Genomic DNA, 20,762 nt, shown 5'->3' with positions numbered 1-20,762 from the left:
CTGACTCATGCAGTGCATTTAGTCATACCACAGGCCTCACTAATGCGGTCCCTTTAATTTTAACAGACAGCCACGATTTGTTTATGAAAAAAAAATGCACACACCCAGTGTTTTATCCCACACTTTTTTCTTTTTCTGTTACAAGAATAGGGCATTATGCATGTGCTCAGACTAACCGTGGACAGCAGTTTTAGGCGAACAGAAGACTTGATGGCTGAATTGGAACAGATGACTCCAGCCTGTCAGACTTTAGGCTTGTAGGCCTCACAGACAGAGTATTCATATATCCCCTTAGCTGCTCTGAATTATTGCCAAGATCCAGCTCTTTGAAATTCTAGGAGACTAATGCCAAAGACACATCCCCCTCTTCTTTTTTTACACAAAAGCTTAGTGGAAAAAAAGGTTTACTTAACGGCTAAACTTTCTCTTCATCACTCAACGCTCTCTGCCATGCTCGGGATAAATAAGTAAAGTAAATAAACGTGGGCCAAAGAGGAACAACAGTCTAGAAGTCTAGAAGAACAGTCAATGAATGTTATCATGAAATCCTTTAAAATAAGCTAGATTAGCATTTCCTGAAGGACATAAAAATACCAATCAAAATAGTATGCAATTTAATGAAAATATAACCAGATTTGGGAGGATTCATGCATTTTTTTCATTGTGTGTCTAGAGACTCCCCACTTTATATTAGGTGGTCTTAACTACTGTGTATTTACATTTAAACGAATCATTGGTTTCTGTAATTCCATTTATATTTGCACAGTTGACCCACCCCTTACTCCTTAACCCACCCTAAAACCTACCCATACCAGAAGTGTTTTTTTAATGCGGTACATGGCGGTTAAGGCCACCTAATATAAAGTTGAACCGGTTGAATGTTTAACATGTGCAACAGTCAGACATCCATCACCCGTGTTTACATAGGCCTGGAAAAAAAAAATACTATTTGCCGCTATGCTACATTGTACCTTTTAAACACGAAATGCTGCCAATTGTGAAAGACTCTTTTTTTGATAGATGATCAATGTTTATTCTTACAGTCTTTGAAAAATTTGTTGGCATTAGTAAGTCGACTGTACTGTAGTGACCTACTTAACAAATCGAAACGAACCAGCATTAACTTTTACTGTTCTGTTAACGTTGTACATGGTCACAATGAATTGCTATATTTGATTTAGAACAGACGCTGCTATATTTTTTTTTTTTATGAGCCTCAACTTGCCTCACCGTGTTAGAGGTTGCACTAGACACGATGATGTAAGCATTTCTGTGATACAGTTCATTGGGTTATGAACTACTGTGAATACTCCTACTATACTGCGTCATAAATCTATTAGCGTTTCATATCACTTGCTCTCACTTTAGATAAGGGTAGAAATGAAACGGGCCTTAGGTGAACCATCTGATATAGCATAATCAATCCAAGCCACAGGTCATTAGAGAAAGAGCCAATGTTGACAAAAAAACTCAGCCTCTACTTGTACACCGTTTTAAATCTTTACCAGATTCTCAGTGTCCAGCTTATTCAAGGCTTAAAGTTGATTATTTATTGCTAGAGTAAAAACAGTGGCCCAATGCCAAACACCTGACACAAACTAAAAGCACAAGAGAATCGATACAGAACGGGCAATCACATTTTGAGTCTGATTAAAAGAGTTCAATGTCTGGAACCAGATCGCAAACAACGGAATGAAGCCAGAATAAAAATGAAGCGTGGTTATATTTCACCTATGAATTTTTCATTAGAATATTCTTACAGTGTAGTGCAGTGTGCCTGCTAACGATTTCCAATTCAGATTCGGGAAAAAAAGTTTGAGAGAAAAAAAACATTCTATTTTACGGTCGCAGGTTTAAAATGATATGGTCTTGCACATGTAACAAGCCACGTGATCTGCTCCAACTTCTTATGTTTTCATATGATGCGTGCGACTCCCATCATATGAATTCATAAAAAATCCCCACCTCGTAAGATCGTTTCATTTCTCCGATCAGGTTGTGTGCACAGCACAAACAAATTAAAGTTATCATGTGCTTCTTCGAATAAACAAAGGTGGGCCTGTAATTATTCTTGGCTGATATCTAGTCGACCGTGCCTTTTAAAAAAAGACTCAGCGTAAATAGCAACATCCTTCTTTGGATTTTACGTGCTTTTTTCTTCCTTTCTAAAGCATGGAAGCCTATTTCTGCCACACAAACAACAAAAAAGCAATTGCAACATTTGAATTCAAACATCTTTTTTCTCACAATTCTGACAAAGATTCTTTGTTTACATATTAGATGCTTTTTGTTTCCAACCTAACAAATGAGAAAAAATAAAAAATATGATATAGGCTAAATTTGTGCTAAGCAATATAATATAAATTGATATAAACTCAGAACTGTGAGATATAAACTTTCAATTCTAGAAAAATACAAATAAATAACCTAATAAATAAGTTTTGAGGGTTTTCTTCTCTCAATTATGAGAGTTTATATCTCAAAATTCACATTTTTATAAAACAGTCTGAATTGTGAAATAAATACTTAAATAAATGGAATTAAACGGATATGGGCTTCCATACTTGGCAGTGCACAGGAGGTTAATTCTCAAGTTGCTGCTGGAGTCACGCACGGTACGGTCATCTTCATTCCCTTTTGTTAAAGACCCAGCGCAAATCTCACAGTATCAGAAAACCAGTACAATAGAGGCTTTCTCACTGCAACACTGCGTGCAAGAGAAAAGCTTTATTGTGCAATAGACACACCAGGCTCTGTGTTCACACGTCACACTCAACCCGGCTAGCGTTTTGTGTCAGAACAGAACATTTGATGTAGATGAACTCCTTTGAGAGGTGCTGAGGTTTACATTCCATGCGATGCATTGGCACAATACCATCGCGCACTCGTAATTGTTTGCATACCTTTGCCGCGTGGATTCGTTAAACCCCGGCGGACCTTTCTCATCACTAAAGAAAAAGAAGGCTGAGGACGTGCCTACGGAGTAATCTGATCACAGAACGATCTGTACTGCCAAGAAACCATTTTAACTCGGGACTGAACTGTTCAGAGGACACTAATCTGGCTTTTCAATTGTGAACAAAAATGATTTGTACGGTACATGGCTTTGAGCTTAGCTAATTCATTTGTCCTGCATGACACCGCGCATCAAAAACATGGACAAAATCGCCATTTTAGTCGATTATACTCCATTGTTTGCTCCTGAGCACAGACCTGTGTGTGTTTGCTTTTACTTATCAGCTTTAAGCCATGTGGGTTGACCAGCACGCACTCATTCCTGCCCAGTCAATGTCCATTTTCCTGTTTTGAACTGATAACAATAAAGACTGGATAGCACATTCACTTTCAGACCCGTAAAATGGACGTTTACAAAAGCTCTCCTGCACGTACAAGTTCATATTAATATGACTCAACTAAATAGTGATATGTTAGCACTTGCGCAACTTGGGGTTGGTGTTGTACCATGGGCTTTCCAAGAAAAACAGACATATCCTGAGATTGTAAGCCCACACTGACGTCCTACATCTGGTTACCATTAAGGTCCGATGACTCAAGTTACTCGCTGCAGGAAACAATCGCACAGCTCAAAGAAACCTTCTGAGGGGAGCCTCCCTTTGCCAAAACGCCCGAGTTTCATTCGTTGCTTCGAGTGATAGTTCACCCAAAATTAAAAATGCTAAGCCCGTATGACTTCGAAGAACCTTACAGTTAATGTGCACATTTTTCACATGAATAACAGATTACAGGTTTGGGATGACACGAAGGTGAGTAAGTAATGATATAAGGCAAAGGATCTCAGTCTGAAACCTTTATCTCTATAAACTTAACATTCAAAACCCCTTTCTAGGTCATTTGACTTGTTTTAACGGCCTCAAGTAAATGTATCAAGAGCAAGGTGTTGAATATCAAGGCAATGGAAAGGTAATTTATCTTAAAGCAACAGAGCAGCAGCAGCAGGTTCTGTTTAAGCTGAGCTTTTATCTGCAGCGGCTGTGTAATTGCCTGCACATGTCTCTTTTTATCTCAATCACAGCACAGATTAGCTGACTGCTGAGAAACCGGTTTACTTCGAGCACCACCTTGTGGCTTTTTTACAGACTATGGTTTAAATTAACCCACTTCTTAAAATTTCACCAACAGAATGTGATTTTTTCTGGCACCATGCAATAACTCTTCCCAATAAATAAATTCTGTGGTACTGTATAAAAGACTCAACTGAAAAATTAAATGTACAATATATTATGTATTACAAATTAAATGTACAAACAGCAAATCATTGTTTTTGGTATTTTTGGTATATTTAATTTCCCTTTTTTTTTTAATCATTTCCTTAAACTATTTCTTAATCATTTCCTTAACTATTTTTTCTATTTTTACAATAATAACCACAAAAACTATCTTGTTTGTGGGATGGTATAATTGCCAATAGAGTAAGAAAAATAGATATATTTGATAATGTCTTTATGTATAATGTTATAATATTTTTTTCTCATATAAATGTTTTATTTTAAGGATGTTTACATTTTTAGACAAAATATGGGAGACGGGGGACAGCTGCAACACTTTTTGTATTTCCTTCAGTTTCTCAGAGACTGAGAAACTATTAAATTTTAATACATTAAACCCACATCTGTCAGATACTCACCCACATTTCTCTAACATGCCTACATATGATAATATATGTATAATTTAAGCTTGAGCAGACAAACTTCAAATGTTGCATCTGACCCTGAACAGGGAATGGTTGCAACGTTCATTAAAATGTAATTTTATATTGTGTATTACATAACATCATATTTACATTTTTTTGTTTTATTTCTGAACAGACTAAATGTAAATCGGTTAAATTAGTTCAACTGGCCGTATAAAGATAAAGACTGGTACAACAACCACATTTAGTTAATTATTTGATCAAAAAAAAAAATGAACAAATTGAAACTTGCTATGCTAGCTAGACACAATAGCTTTAATACTTCATAGCTATGCCTATCAGAAGCTAAAACGAACATAAAACACTTATTTGAATTAAATGAATGAATGGTGCTTCACAAAAACTGTTTAGACGGTATGTAAAATTACTGATTGGAGAAATAATTCATGTCGCAACTGTCCCCGGTCTCCAGTAGTAGCGGTTTTGTTATAAACTCAAAAGAGTATATTATTAACAGTGATTAATTTCTTCACTCCAGCAGGAAGGATAGGTTTCCCTTTAGCATGCGGTAAGCTTGCATTTCCTTCCTCAAACACGGCTGGAGCTGCCAGATGTACAGTAATTAAACTGAAAGAGGAGTCCATTTCCCTGAAACCGAGTAAAGCGTTTACGGAGTTTAGAAAAACCTTGTTTGTTATCCTGTCGGAGATTTTACAGAAAAGTCGGCCGATACCAGTAAACCCCTCCCGAATCCGTCCCGAGGCTGAGAGGACCTTCAACTGGTATGGAAATATTATAAAGCATGAAAAGAGCTTACATGCGTTCCTTGACCTTTCTGGTATTTTCGGGTATCTTAAAAGGTAAGTCACTTCTCAGATTCGTAGCTGCACTTTCACAAATACGTAAAATGCTCATTTTCATGACTCTAAGTAATGCGCTCTTCAGTACTGTAAACTTTCGCGTTATTTTACGGTTTCCGGTATGTTTTATTATTTTGTTTCTACTTTATTATGCGCTTTCTCGCAAGCACGTGACTTCAAGGTCTCCGTAACAAGGCAGTTTGTACGAAATCCAAAAGGGCTTCGCGCGACCGAAACTCAAGCCGCTGGTTTTCTTCTCACCGCAGTGTGTGAGCTATGCCCATCTGTCCGAGCAAGCCGGGCCACAAAGTTCGTGGCGGAGGGCGGCAGCCTCCAGTTGAGCTGTGAAGTGCAACACTGCGGCCTTTCGGGCTGGACCGGAGGATGGGTTTTCCAGGAATCGGACTCACTCAAATTTACTTCCCTCATTCCCTCTGAGCGGATCGGGACGTCCAACTCCAGCTCAACAGCCAACAGCACACATCTGTCACTCCACATTCACAACATCAACCAGTCGGATGCTGGAGCATACAAGTGCTCGATAAACTGGCCTCAGAAAATAACTAGCAGTGGACATGTGACATATGTTAACGTGACTGCAGGTACAAACTTTTTTTACTCAGATATACATAACATTTTTGCTTTTGTAATTTGCATACAACATATTGCTAAAATGAGAAAGTATCTATTTTTGTTTCTGAACAGCAGCTGCAGACTCCTCAGGCAGAAGCCTCTCTCATAGGGTCCTGCTTTGTTTTGGTGCCTTGATGTGTTTTTCTGTGGTTTTGGGGTTTGTTTGGTGTCTCACCCGGGACCGTCATCCACCACCACCCCCTGTCCCGCCTCGCACATCCTGTAAGAGTCAACGCCTTATTTGCCATATATCAATCAACAAAACCAAAAATTACAATTTAATTTAAATGTATACATTTAAATAAATATATTTTAAATTAATACAAATTACAAATTTAATAATACATTTTAATTAATTTATAACTTAATTTTTTTTTTTTTTTTTTTTTGATCATATAAAATTCTATTTTCTTGTTTCCTTGTTCTAGTTGCTGCTGGAGCAAAACCAAAAAAGGAAGTAAGTGTTTCATTACATTGCGTGCTTTGATTAAAATCTGATCCGCTCATTCGGTCAATAGGTTTGATTCTTGTCGTTATTTGTGCAGTTGGTGTATGCAGAAGTTGCAATGAACAAATCGAGGCGACAAAATGATCCTCCGAAGCAAGCGTCTGAGCCAACCGTCTATTCCTCTGTGCGTTTCTCTTGAGACGTCAAGGACATCAAAGCATTTTTATCTTTCACGTAGCTGTGGGTCATTTTCAATACCAGAGCAAATACGACTGTAAACATGCTGGCAGTACAGTTAAGACAAAGATATCAACTTGACTTGGGATCCTTTGAAATGTGAATTCTAGCAATGTTACTTTTTGATTTAATACACAGTAGACGTAAAGCCCTATCAAATGCTGTTGTTCTTGCAGAATGTGTGCATTTTGGATATAAATTGTGTGGTTGTACCCGAAATAAAAGAAGACTAATTTGTTTTCACAACAGACAGGTATTTGACACAAAATACATTTTATTTTTTTTTATAATAAATTCTTAATGGCACATGCCATAACCAAATATACATATACATAATCTTTTAAATTATTTTTATTTGACTCTGTATACATTTTTTTTTTTATACGTAACATCAACAATTTTTAAAAGCAATAAATTATGGCAGTACAAACATATATGCCAACACATTTTATGTCAAAGTTTGTCACTATTGTACAAGAATATTTCGCTCGCTCTCTGCAGTCTAATGCCCTCTCTAATGAGTACCGCTGAAAACTTAAATCATGAGGAGAGACACATATATGTAAATAAATAACAAAAGAAAATCCTTCAAAAAATGTTAAAAAATGATTCTTTCAGCCACAGTTGAATAACAAAGCGTTTACAAAAAAAAGGACCTTTTGTACATCCACGAGTCTTAAAGAAAAACATGTCTGTGCTTTCTCAAAATGAAATTAAATCGAGTATATCATTTTTTTTTAAGTTCAATTGTGCAAATATATCTGTTCAATAAAATTAGTGTCGAACAAATATACTGAAGTCTTTATTTAGAGAGCTAAATGTACCCTGAAATGAACAGAAAGATTTTCCTCAAAAAATATAATGAAATGTATCTTCGCCATTCGTGAAATATTATGGTTTTTGTTGAAACCTTTCCGCTTTACCACAGTTGAACCATGGCAGTCTTTGGTTACCCTCTGGAAAGGTGAATTCGACCTTTTCACATTACTTAAAAATAACTAACTCAATCCTCAGCAAAGCATAGTTTTCTATAGTGTTTTAAGGCGTACACTGATGGGCGACGTGTTACAAGACTCAAAACGACCCGTAATCTCTGCAAAAGACTGAGTACAGTTACAGTACAGGTGCTTATAATGCTATTTTGTAGTCCGTAGCTCTTGTAACATATAACGACTGAGAACTCTTCAAGTATTTCAAGTGGCTGTGTTAATATTGAGCGTCTGTCTAGAAAGCAATTGCAGTTAGGCAAGGACAGTTTTCAACACTTCTTTGAGCACTACATTTAAAATGTTGGTGAAACAGAGACATTTGTTGCTTTTTCTACTAAGACTGGTGTTCATATTTGTCCTCCGAACCATTTTTTGTGTGTTTGCAGGATCAGTTCTTACAATAGTGTTCAGTTGTGTATTTATGTTGAACAGCGTCGGCAAGAGAAAATGGTCCCTTTTTTCCTTCAATCTATAAAAATCCATTCAAAGTCACTGCCTACAAATACAAAAACATACACAATGTTTATATTGTGTATACATATTTAATAAAACACATATACATTTATAAACTGACACCAAGTACTATGTTTAGCTACCATTTCTGACATAAAATGAATATATGTTTTTAATTAATTTTCTTCAGTAATTTTGTTAAGTATTTTTGCAAGTTAATTTGTTAATTTTTCTATAATGTTTTTATAAATATTACACAAAACACCTTGCTTATACCTAGCTTAAAGATGTAAATGCAATAATAAGCATAGTACCTTTTGTCCATGCAGTGTCTTGTGTCTGACCTAATGACCCTGGAAGACATGAGAATGATTATTTTATGAATGATTTCAAACCTCAACAATTTACAAATATAATCAAACGCACTGTTGCGGACATATGACAAATGCACATTGTTGATAATCTGATCTACCATAAAACAGCAACTTTAAAATCGATTTCAAAATACACCCAGTCCATATTGAAGCACTTACAGTGGAGTGGCTCAGTTTGTCAAAGCGGAATTTCAAGTTCGACCTCGGTGAAGTTTTGCTCTTTCCGTCTAAGAAAAACAACAGATGAGTTACTGTTTTTTGTGACAAGGGCAAGCATTTGTGTGTGCGTGCAAGTACACCCGTGTTTATGCACATTTCATAGCCACAAACAAGAATACTACCTAGTAAAAAAAAAAATACGGCGGAAAACTGGCAGCTGTGTTCGTCGGAATTCTATAGTAAAAAATGCGGTAACAACACACATTTATATTTTAATAACTTCATTTCATTAACTAATATAATGTTAATACACCGACCTATTAAACTACTCAAATCTGTTTTGTACCTTTGAAATATACTATATATAAATATAATGATGCCCAAAGCCCATCACAAGCAGCTTTTAAATATGAACATATATAGAAAGTGCTCAGTGTCATTCACACAAACACTAAACACCATCATGGTGTTTAACAAAACATGCACCAAATATGTTACAATAGCAATTACCGACTACAGAGCTGAAGATTATTTTGATTATCACTAATTGCTTATTGATGAAATAAGTCGGTTTACAGTGCACTTACTTTTGGCTGCGCAGTGTATGATTGCTTCAATTTATTATTATTGTGTATGATTGCTTATTTCACCTGTAGGACTGCGGCACATGATCAGCGGCGTTCCGGAGCTCTGGCTCTCCACGCTCAGAGATGGACTGTACACAGATGAAGCCGTGGATGGGTGACTGCTCTACAGGACAGTACATTGCAGAGGCGACGTTAATACCAGCACCATCGCTATAGATTGCCCTAGAACTAGCTGTGCTGCAGTAATTAGTCATATCGACAGACGTCAGGCTGAGAGGATCAATGCAAAGGGCCATTTAGTGTGATGTTATCTGCAAAACAGCCGTGAACGGGAAGTTTCTGAAGCATCGCTGAATTGTTTTTATAGAGAGCGTATCTGACGTGATTATCTACAGGAGCTTGGCAAGAGAAAGAAACATGATATTTTCTTGATCATTTTGTCTCGCTTTCCGATTTCCAAAAACAACCCAAACAAAACATTTAAAAAGCACCTAGACATGACTGAAACATAAGTGAGTTGTTTTCACACTGAGGTTATGTGAGGTAATCATCTCAAGAGCTTTTCTAGGGTAAGAAACACACTGCAAAAATCTTTTTCGTAATCATTTTGTTGCTTTCTAGCTTAAATTTACTCTCTTAAATTTTACTCTCATTAAAAACCAAAAATTTTTTTTTTTTTTTTTTAAATGAAATTAATAGTTTAATTGAGCAAAGATGTTACTTGTAAGAAAAGTTATGTTAAAGATTAATATTGTAACAAAATATTCTATTTTTAATAAATGCAGGCAGCTACCTTACAATGGTTTCCAACATCGATAATAATTAATACCATATTAGATTTCTGAAGGATCAAAAGACTGGAATAATAAGACTGGAATAATATCTGCTGAAAATTGATCTTTCCACCACAGGAATAAATAATGTTAAGATATAAGATATATTGTATTTGGCATATATTATATTTGTAATAATATTCAGGATATTTTGCATCTATATGCAATTAACGTGTGCATATAAAAATGACTAAAAATTAACAATACTTTATTTATTTGTTTGTTTGTACTAACCCTAACCCTTTGATGAGAGATGAATAATGCAAATAAATTAAAATACTTTTAACATAAGTTGTGTTTGTTAACATCAGTTAATTCACTGTGAGCTAACATGAACAATCTGAATTATTGTATTATTATGACCTAACGTTAAATGTATTGTTCATTGTTTGTTCATGTTAGTTAATACATTAACTAATGTTAATAAATGACACCTTTTTGTAAAGTATTAGTATTCAAGTACTCAAGGTTTAGGTATGCTGAGACAATATATACTGTTACTGAAATACTGTTTCATTTTTGCAGTGTGTCTCTTCCGAAAGGTCACCAGAACTCTTCAGTGTGTGTGTGTGTGTGTGTGTGTGTGTGTGTGTGCGCGTGTCACCATTTCCAGCTCCTCCAGTCCGTCTCCCTCCCCTGCCGTGCTGCTGAAGCTGCTGGTGCTGGAGGAGGATCGGGAGATAGAGATATTAGCTCTGCCGCTACACTCTTTCAGCTTCACAAATGGCCTGCAAGACCAAACCAACAGGACAGAGATTACACAACAGACATCCACAGTTTTTTGTTTATTAAAGAACTATGAAGGAGACAGGAATACATTGCTAAAAGTAAAGGTTCTGGAAAAAGATTCAAAAATGGAGCATATCTGACTCATATCACGCCCCACTCACATCCGAGACACTCACACATGTGCCTGAGAAAGGCCAATGAAACCCACCTTTCTTTGTTCGGGCAGATCTCTGGTGAACTAGGATTGGATGACGTCTCTGACCTCACATCCTGCGAGTGAGGTAACACTTCTGTTTTTTGGTCACTGCAAAAACACAGAATACACTTTTTTTGAAATACTAACGCACAAAAACAACAGCCGTTACTCCATTCTTCTGTTTCACGCGATCCTTCGGAAATCGTTATAATACACTGATTTGGTGCTGACCCAGACTTTTAAATGGTCGTGTATCAGTTTTAACACACACAAAAAAAAATGTCAACATTGATAATAATAATAAATGGTTATTGATCAGCAAACCAACATATTATCATGATTTCTCAGTGATAATGTGACACTGGAGACCACAGTAATGTATACGTATGTATATGTGTCTGTTGACCTGCGAGATGGATGCTTCTCGATCGGACTTTCAGTGCTGGAGTGCAGTCTGGGAAACAGACCAGAGCGCCGCTTTACTGGACTCTTCAACGGAGATTTTGCAGACAGGGCTGGAGGCTGAAAAAACACCAACAACAGCTCATGCACTGCTTCTTAATAATAAATGACTTCACTGAATGTGCTAAGAGTTAAATCCGAATAAATGAAAATAATGGAAGTACAGTGAAGGTGCTCTTGGTGCACTCCATGCTGTTCTGCTGGAGTCCTCCACCGCTCACACTGGACGGGACCCCTGCCGCAGCTCCAGGACTCTTGTGTTTATGAGTCACCATCGTCTCCATCGAGTGGCTCCTCACACGCATGGCCCTCTGACAGAGACAGAGGAAGAGAGAAACAGAAATGCAGAACTGTACTAAGCATGGACACAAATATATTTGCATTGGCAAAAAAAGAGAAATAAGAACTTGCATTACAGTTGATGGTGCATTATTCATATTAAATTGGTTTTATTAAATATTACTTTTATTACATTTATTACTTTATATTAGCACTAAAACTACCCATAATAATGATATGGAGTTGAATGTATTATATTATTATCACGAACAACCAGTAGGTGGAGCTACACACCAGCTTTATACTAAAGCCAAAGGTCAAACAACGGTTAGAAATCACTATTCTATTCTACTCTGTTCTGTTCTTTTCTGTTGTTATTCCTATATGTATTTTTTTGCTTGCAAATTAAAACAAAATAATGTTTTCATGCCAAAATGGCACTTAAAACTACATTAAAAATATAATATAATATAATATAATATAAAATAATATAATATAATAGATTTAAGATTTATTCAATATGAAATGTTACTCTTAAAAAACATTCAAACTAGTTTATATATAGTGTTTGTATAACAGTGTACAGTATTATGTGTGTGTGTCCATAATTCAAACGGCTTACAAAACATACTAAATGGTGTTTTTTTGAAAAAGGTTTAGGTGTAGGGTTGGTGTAGGGCAATAGTTTTTACAGAGTAAAGAACATTACACTTATGGAGATGAACATGTGTGTGTGTGGTAGATATCAAATAAAAAAAGTAAATAATCTGGGAGACTTGTGTTGTTGTATACATGTTTAATGTATTGTTTGATGTGCACTGGTCATCTGCATCAGTTGGGCTTGGTAATGATACACGGTCATGGCTGCTACACAGAATAGCACTGCAGTGTATGTGTGTGTGTGCAAACCACCCCACACACACCTCCACCCTGCCTAAAAACACCCACACACGGCAGAATCATGCATATGATCACTAATACACACACGCACGCACAAGCTCTCTAAGAGCTTAGTCCAGAGCATATTAGGACAAACAAACTGAGAATACTTCACTGAATAGAACAAATGCAACGAGCAACATCAATCAATGAAATCTTTAGTTCTCTGTATTTTTTAGTGGTCAAGGACACGACATCTCACCTTAAAAGACTCCAGCAGCCCTCCGTGACCTCCATTTTCTAGCTTTTCTTCATCTGTAGTAGAGCCCAGTCCTACTGTGGCCTGTGTCTGTCTGTGCAGTTCATCGTGAAGGTTATCTAACAGTGCTGCCCGTGTCCTCTCCTGTCACACACACAGAACGACAGATAATGATGCAGACAGGCTAACTCAAGCAGCAATAGTTCACCCCTAAATAAAAACTCATTAGTGAATAATGATGGTATATATATATATGATTATTCCATTAGATTGCTTGTTTAAACTATAGTGATTCATGAATTTTTGTTTTTTTTTCTCACCTCCAGCTTGGCAAACTTGTCGGACTTGCAGCATGCATTTTCTGCGTTGATCAATTTTGTCAGGAGAAATTCCCGGAACTCTGGACCCTGGGAAAGAGTTGATCTCCATCATCTTATGTTGCAAATCATCATCTCCTAACAACATTTCATGGAAGCAATCTTCTATGTTACCTTCTTAAAGACTGCAGGGTTTGGAAGAAGGGGGCCGAACGGAGGGACATCCTCTCTGGCTGTGACGGACACCTGTGAACACCGATCAATACCTCAGATCAGTGGGGCTGATGGGTATCTGCAGTAATTCAGTGAGGTGTTTGACGAACCTTGTACGTGGTGTGATCAGTGCACGGGTTTTCCGCCTGCACTAACACATAGGCATGAAGGAAGTTGGATGCGATCATATCAGGAACGAACGGTGTGGGCTCTTCCTGGAATACGGCTGCAACAATGTCATTGCCAATATGTCTCTTCCTCTGGAGCTGAGAGAATATGATGCAAGAGGGAAATATTTATAAATATTTTAAATGTATTTTAAATTGCCAACACGATTTTAGTCAAGATAAATACACAGGGGTTATATTGAAATATAGTTTATTTAAATAAAATTTTTATTTATAGTACATGTAAATATCTCCCTAATTTTCAAAGAATTTTCTAATTCTTTGAGTAATAAAAATTGATTTAAAAAATTATAAATAAATAACACTATTACAGCAATTATTTTAATTTATTTGCATTATTAATCTCTTTACCAAAGGGTTAGGGTTAGTACAAATAAATAAATAAATATATAAAGGTAGTATCTTAATTAATTATTTGAATAATAACATTTATCAATATCTGATTAATAAAAAAATGTTTTTGAATTCTAGTCAGGATTTAGATTTGGAAGCAACGTGTTTAACTGTGAACATTTTCTTGTTGATTTTAGTAAAACTATGATTTTAGTGTGAAATATGAATACAAAGAGTTTATAATGTATAATAAATAATGTTTCAAAAGATAATAAATAATTACAAAATATAAATGACTCTAACCCTAACCCTTATTGTAACGCCTTAACTAAAAAGCTAGGTAAAAATCAAATAGTTTTTGTAATTACTAAATATTAAAAAAGGAAAAAGACCTGCTGAATGTCTCCTTCTGTAAAGGGGAGTTTTGTGGAAACGTGAAACATGATTTCTCTCTGACGAAACGTGGTATAGACAGACTCAGATCCAGTCTGCCCATGAGACACATCCAGACCGCCTCTGAACCTGAGAAGCACAATATGACGCAGCAGTCAAATTAGCGAGCAGACTTCCAGTCAAAATCACACACTATGAGCAAATTAAATAAATCATTCGCATATTGTTTCATATTAAAACAAGGCTTTTATGAGTGCGCTGGTGAACCTTGGCAGCAGTTTTCAGAGCTTAATCTCCGACTCTCACCCTTTAAAATCCTGCAGCTCAATATTGTCTCCTAAAACGCTAAGGAACTCAGTAAAGGCTGGCGTCTCCTCATTGTTCCCAAACAGCTCTTCCTCTGTTGTCTGATGTAAAGAGACAATCCCGGGTGGGAAAAAGAGAGAGAACTTCAGTAAAAGTAGCATGCACAATTGAAGACAACGGCTCAAGACCGATTCTCACCTGACCAAACTTCTGATAGATTATGCCAAACTTGAAAGTGTTGTTCACTTCGTGCTCGTCAAAAGTGACAATCAGCTGAGAGGCCTTGGGGGCGAGAGAAAACAGAAAGTGAGCGAAAGCACCCGCAGGGGTAAATATGTGTGTCAGTGCCTTTCCATAATTCAGGCGTTTGTGTTTGCCATGCCTGACAGACCATGCAAAGCCTTGAGATGGTCAAGGCTCCTCTCAAACACTCTCTGTGGCTCAGGCATGCCAGGCAGTGTAAAGCAGATGGATCTGTGACCCCCGGAGCACGGGAACATATTAATTCAGATGACTTGGGTACTAGGGTGAAACGGAGCAAAGCCTAGCCCTAATTTCGCCCTGATGCCTAGAGTAGGTAAGTCACAGATGGAGTGAGAAACACAGAAATGCGCACCCTAGGGTAGAGGACGGGGTTGAACTTCAGACCTGTGACGTCATCGCAGAGCAGCTGAAACACACAGAACACATCTGATGAGTGGATTGAGGGAGGTTCAGAAGAGGTCTCCGAAGTACTTACGATTTATATATATATGTGTGTGTGTATTTAAATACATATATTTTATTTTTAATATATATTAAAGTGGATTAGGGCCAAGTAATAATCTCACAGAATTAAAAATGAGTGTATATAGCACTTCCTAAACTATAAATTAAATATTTTAACTTATACTTGTTATTGATTTTTAGACATTAGATGAAACCAGACTCATTAGAATGTTACAGAAAGTGTCTCTAAAGCCTTATAATCCTTTCATTGAAAAGTTGTTATTAAGCCAATAGTTTTGATTTGTTTGGTCACTGCATCATTTCCACTTGTGTTATTTAGTAGCATTGACTCTGGTCTGGTGCTTTTGGCCAGTACACACCTTGGCTAACTGTGGTACGCTGGGTAGCTGGAGGAGACCTTCAAGGGGGATTCGCTCATGAAGGGTCTTTGTTTTTGACCTAGAAAGCGACATAAAATAACTGCTCAGCTATTTACTGAGACATCACAGACCTACCTAGCAATGACTATAACAGAGTTTTTAATATGTGTTGAAGACGGCACCTGAGCATGATCCGGAGTGACTCCTGTCCCTCTGCCTCCTCATACTTCAGAGACATGATGAGGTGTCCCATACTACTGCCTGTGCAATAATAGTTCATGTGCTCCTGAGAAAGAGAAAGGTGTTTCCACAGGCGTCATTTCACTCCTCAAATATTTCGATATGGAGAGGTTCATTTTCCAGTAGACTGAGTTTGCATTTTTATCACTCAAGTGTGGCTCTCTGTCGTTCCAGTCAAACTCTCTGTGACACACAACTGATACCAAAACGTGGAGTCTAAAGTGTTTGTTCAAAGAGGTGCCATCACACCTCATACCCAAGTGTTATGAAGAACTGCGAGTCAATAAGCTTCAGGCACATCAGATATTATCTCAGACAGGACACTTACATTCAGGACATATCCTGGGCATGCATGGGTATTTCTTCAAATGTGGATACTTTTGGCCCTGTAAGCCAACGGTATAGAAATTAAACACACTTATCCGCATTAACAAAAGAATCTCACCTTGCCCAGAAAGTGTTTGCGATAAGCCCGTGAGATGCTGTTACACTCCAGCCTGTAGCCGAAGCCTCCTCCTCCTCCTCCTCCGGGACTCAGACCATCCTCCTCTTCCTCACAGAAGCTGCTGTCTGAGGATGTGGGCGTCCCAATCGGAGCCTCTGGATCCTCAATCCAATATCCACCAAACTGAGGTAAAATCACCTGAGGATAGGGACCACCCTTCTCCAGGACCTAGACAACAAAACCAAAAAAAACACAAATGGTCAGCAAAGTCATATATTTCAATTACACTTAATAATGTTTCTTATTAAATCATTCACAAGCTCCACAGATCTGCAACTTACATCTAACTACTGTAACTAATATAACTGCAGAATAGTCAAGTTTTAAATAAGAAAAATATTTGAACTCTTTGGTCATTTTTGAACGCGATTCTACTGGTCTAATTGGATTCAATGATCTATGCTAAGCTATGCTAAAGGTTTTATCGCCAGACCCGGAGATCAGCTGAATGGATTGAAAAACTGTAAAACTCAACTTATTAACTCTGGTGGAGTTGGAGAATGAGCCTATTTCCAAAAATGTGGAGTGTTCCTTTAAAAACATATTAATGGCTAAAGTCTGGTTACACTGTACTCAGCACAAACTGGGCTACAATAATATGTAAAAACCATAAATGTACTTATTTGTGTTTATGAGTGGTTAGGTAAAAAAATGTAATAAAAATATAACTGGAAGTAGGCCATAAAACACATGCAGAACATTTGTTAACAAGACTTTTGAGAACTTGATGTTAGACAAGAGTTTTTGAAATGTGAAAATCATCCTGTGCACTCATTCAAAGAAAACAGTATATATATAGTGAATATATTTTAAGACGCAACTTGTCTCTGATGGCAGAGCTGAATTTTCAGCAGCCATTACTGCTTCAGTCTTCAGTGTCACACAATCCTTTAGAAATTATTCTAATATGCTGACTTAGTGCTTCTTATTAAAATCGATGTTGAAAACCGTTGTTCTGTTTAATATGTTTTCTGGAAATCTAGATGTATCTTTTTCAGGATGCTTTGATTAATATATTTTGTAACATTAAAAATGAAATGTCTATATGAACAATATTTTAATCCAACTTTCATTGCATTTATAACTATTACTGTCTAACAATACCAATGCTGAAGTTATTAATGAAAGCTAATGACAACCTATAAAACTATGGAAAAATACACAGCACAGCATATGAGATTTGTTGCCAGGGACAACAGTTTAGCAATCATTACACAAACATCTGATTAACCAATCAGACGTATTTCAAAGAGCTGCGTACTAAACAGAGACAATCTGTTCCTTTCAGCCTTAAAACACTTGAACATAATGAAAACCCTCTTGTGCTAAATTGCTATTACACAAACAAAATAATACAGAGTACATAGCACTATGCTTGATTTGCAATGTTTAATTTGAACAGTTGTGTGTGTTTAGAAGTATTTGTTTGTGTGTGTGCGTTCATGAACTCACATCCTCAATCCGGGGGTAAGGGATGTAGTCATCCTGTAGGAGAGAAAAAGACATTTGATCATAGGATAACATTGAAAAGTCAACCACATATAATCACAGACCGTTTATTGCAATGAAAAATCCCAAGAACAGGATGGAGGAATAATATCTACACCACAAAATGACTGATAATAAAAGCTGCTTTTGGTCTCTCTGGCAGAAAGGCCCATCATCACTGACCTTTACATCAACAAATGTAAAAAAGTACTTGAAGTTGATTGATGCTGCAGATCTCGAGACTGTGGCTGATGCTTATCAGAATATTAAAAGAGAACGAAAAAGCCCACTCACAAACAAGCACTTACAGACACAATATACACATTCACAATACCAGCCAAACCTTGTATTTCTTAGTCTCCTCAGTTTTGGGAATCTGCCATGTCCAGGAAAGCAGAAGAGGGTGAAAAGAGGAAGAATAAATGACAAACTAGAACGATAAACCCTGTTAGTCAAAGCAGCTCCCTAAATAAAGCAGCTCTGTTTACAGTCAATAAAGCCTTTAGAACATTTTAGTATTTTTCAGTTTCCCATTCTTAAGACTGGTGGCATATCAAGTGTGGTTACCCTGCTAAAACTGTTTTCATCGGACAGTCCAGGAAAAAACTGTTGCCTTAGAGATAAATGAAGGAAGAAGCTCTTGCTCTCTTGGAAAGATAATGCTTGTTGTGAACCTCTACATCAATGACAATTATCTGTAACATGAATACAGTATCAGATATCAAATAGATCTGATTTATCAGAACTAACCCTGATTTATCAGCCATGTTGCCGGATAACACAGTATGCAAGTCCATGTATTTATTTTAACTGTACAGCATTAAACAAATAAAATCCAAATAAATATGTAAATTAATTGACATAAATTAAATGTACTATTTTATTTATTAATTTTATTGTTTAACTTTTTCTAGTTTTATTTATTTTTAATTATTGCATATTTTTATTATTTAAATTGGATGAAATTAAATATGTAAAATTAAAATATATTTTATATATTTTATTATTTTTTGTGGAATTGTTTCCCTTCTATAAACATTAGACATGAAATGCAATTATAAACTAAAAAAAGAAAATAGGAAATGCCCAATTCCTTGGGCCCTATACATGCTAACCAGAGGGAGCTGGTTACACACATTTTTGAGAAAAAATATCACAGGTACCATTGAAGAGAGACCCCAGCCCTTCAGACAAATCTTTGCATCGATCTGTCACTCATACTAAGGTCTGGATACGAAGACTAAGGGCTTTAATACCACCAAAGCTCCTGCCTCAACATAGTATTGATCAGCTGATCTTAAGCTACCTGCTGCCCATCATCTACACACTCTCTTAAAAACACACACACACACACACACACACACACACACACACACACACACACACACACACACACACACATACACACGAAACAACAACACCATCATGCTGCTGTTATATAACAGGTCAGTATGTCCTGTTCCCAGTCTCTCACCCCTGTGGTGCTCCTACCAAACCCCCACCAAAAACCCACCACAGAGATAAGTGCTCGCTAAATCAATGAGTTTTTAAATGAGCTAGAATGTGTAATTATTCATTCAGAGAAATTGAGGATGGGTCCACTGGAGAGAGAACACTTAGCCAGCACTCAAGGGCAAAAAAAAAAACTTGCTGTGATTATTATATTATTATACAGTAAAATGCTCTGCAGCTAAAGTACAAAGTTATTGGATGAATACTGGTATTAGGGGAATCTTATTTTTAAGATCTACATGCACTTATAAGATCATCTGAATGATGCAAGGAGTCTTACCTGCATCCTTTCCAGCATGTCGAAGAACTCCGCCGACTGGAAAATAAAATAAAATAGAGATTTATGGTTTTGTGGTCTACATCAAACCATTTTTTGTTTTGTTATTATTAACTGACAGGAAGTTTCATAATCAAGAAAGAAACAGAGGTTAACACATTTTGACACAACAAAAATTATATGATTTTCTATACAGTAAAATTATTTTTTTCAAAACTTGCAACATTTTGAAAAGTCTGACCAATAGCAAGAATCCAATAATTAGTTATGGTCGATAACAAATAAATGGAAGATTAAAATTCTCAACATTGTTTTTAATCCTACAGATGAAAATGAACAACAAAACATATGAAAATGTGAGTATTTACTTTGAGATTAGCAATAGTACGTTGAACAGTGTTAAATGTCAACATTAAGTGAGCACTAACAAGTAAATTGGTAAAATGAGCATGCTCAGATGCATGCAATAAAAATGTAATAAAATTGATATGAAACCAATTTAGGGAAAATCCCTTATCAACACCCAAAGTATACAGTACAAACTAAGAATTATATTTTTATTAATTTTCTTAAAAAATATTAAATACAATTATTAAAAAATTATTAAATACAATAAAATTACATGAAAAACCTTTAATCAATATGGAAACTAATTGAAACCTAAAATATACAGTACAAGAACAACCTTTTTTACAGTCAAATAAATAACTAAATCACTTTAAAATGACTAAAACGTTTTTTTTTTTTTTTTTTTTTTTTTTTTTTTATGCTAATCTTGAACTTTAAATTTGAATAAAACTGAAATATAATGCATGATTCAGTATGATGAGAAAACAAAACAAATCTTAGATTTCAGTCTTATATACAGATATCA

General features: G+C 36.2%; 2 protein-coding genes across 15 annotated transcripts in view; one reads left to right on the top strand and one right to left on the bottom strand.

Annotated features, from left to right (window-relative positions):
* Positions 1-16: 16 nt before the first annotated feature.
* si:dkey-52l18.4 (uncharacterized protein LOC560708 homolog) lies at positions 17-7,721 on the top strand. 2 transcript variants are annotated; one of them, XM_043258630.1, is made up of 5 exons: positions 17-5,511; positions 5,778-6,113; positions 6,220-6,366; positions 6,573-6,601; positions 6,690-7,721. In XM_043258630.1, the coding sequence occupies exons 1-5, from the start codon at positions 5,454-5,456 to the stop codon at positions 6,789-6,791; spliced, it is 672 nt and encodes a 223-aa protein (XP_043114565.1). In that variant the 5' UTR covers positions 17-5,453; the 3' UTR covers positions 6,792-7,721. The 2 variants fall into 2 exon arrangements, with proteins under 2 accessions (XP_043114565.1, XP_043114564.1); XM_043258629.1 differs by having other exon boundaries at positions 6,217-6,366.
* A 150-nt stretch (positions 7,722-7,871) lies between these two features.
* The window catches only part of rap1gap2a (RAP1 GTPase activating protein 2a), a 58,718-nt gene continuing 45,827 nt past the window's right edge, over positions 7,872-20,762 (bottom strand). For 9 of the 13 annotated variants that reach the window (XM_043258613.1, XM_043258614.1, XM_043258610.1 and 6 more), the window contains 22 exons: positions 19,892-19,927; positions 18,443-18,475; positions 18,064-18,096; positions 16,552-16,779; positions 16,049-16,152; positions 15,867-15,945; positions 15,395-15,448; positions 14,977-15,060; positions 14,779-14,879; positions 14,472-14,601; positions 13,669-13,824; positions 13,520-13,591; positions 13,349-13,435; positions 13,032-13,172; positions 11,776-11,922; positions 11,556-11,671; positions 11,162-11,257; positions 10,829-10,952; positions 9,455-9,554; positions 8,805-8,872; positions 8,586-8,624; positions 7,872-8,314 (listed from right to left, as the gene is read on the bottom strand). In XM_043258613.1, the coding sequence (XP_043114548.1) occupies positions 8,616-8,624; positions 8,805-8,872; positions 9,455-9,554; positions 10,829-10,952; positions 11,162-11,257; positions 11,556-11,671; positions 11,776-11,922; positions 13,032-13,172; positions 13,349-13,435; positions 13,520-13,591; positions 13,669-13,824; positions 14,472-14,601; positions 14,779-14,879; positions 14,977-15,060; positions 15,395-15,448; positions 15,867-15,945; positions 16,049-16,152; positions 16,552-16,779; positions 18,064-18,096; positions 18,443-18,475; positions 19,892-19,927 (1,998 nt within the window). In that variant the 3' untranslated portion in view covers positions 7,872-8,314; positions 8,586-8,615. The remainder of the gene's footprint in view (positions 8,315-8,585; positions 8,625-8,804; positions 8,873-9,454; positions 9,555-10,828; positions 10,953-11,161; positions 11,258-11,555; positions 11,672-11,775; positions 11,923-13,031; positions 13,173-13,348; positions 13,436-13,519; positions 13,592-13,668; positions 13,825-14,471; positions 14,602-14,778; positions 14,880-14,976; positions 15,061-15,394; positions 15,449-15,866; positions 15,946-16,048; positions 16,153-16,551; positions 16,780-18,063; positions 18,097-18,442; positions 18,476-19,891; positions 19,928-20,762) is intronic. The other 4 variants (XM_043258611.1, XM_043258608.1, XM_043258618.1 and 1 more) reach the window with 1 other exon arrangement.

Source organism: Puntigrus tetrazona, chromosome 15 (genome assembly GCF_018831695.1).
Source record: "Puntigrus tetrazona isolate hp1 chromosome 15, ASM1883169v1, whole genome shotgun sequence".
NCBI classification, from domain to species: domain Eukaryota; kingdom Metazoa; phylum Chordata; class Actinopteri; order Cypriniformes; family Cyprinidae; genus Puntigrus; species Puntigrus tetrazona.
This window is presented reverse-complemented; position numbering and strand designations above follow the sequence as displayed.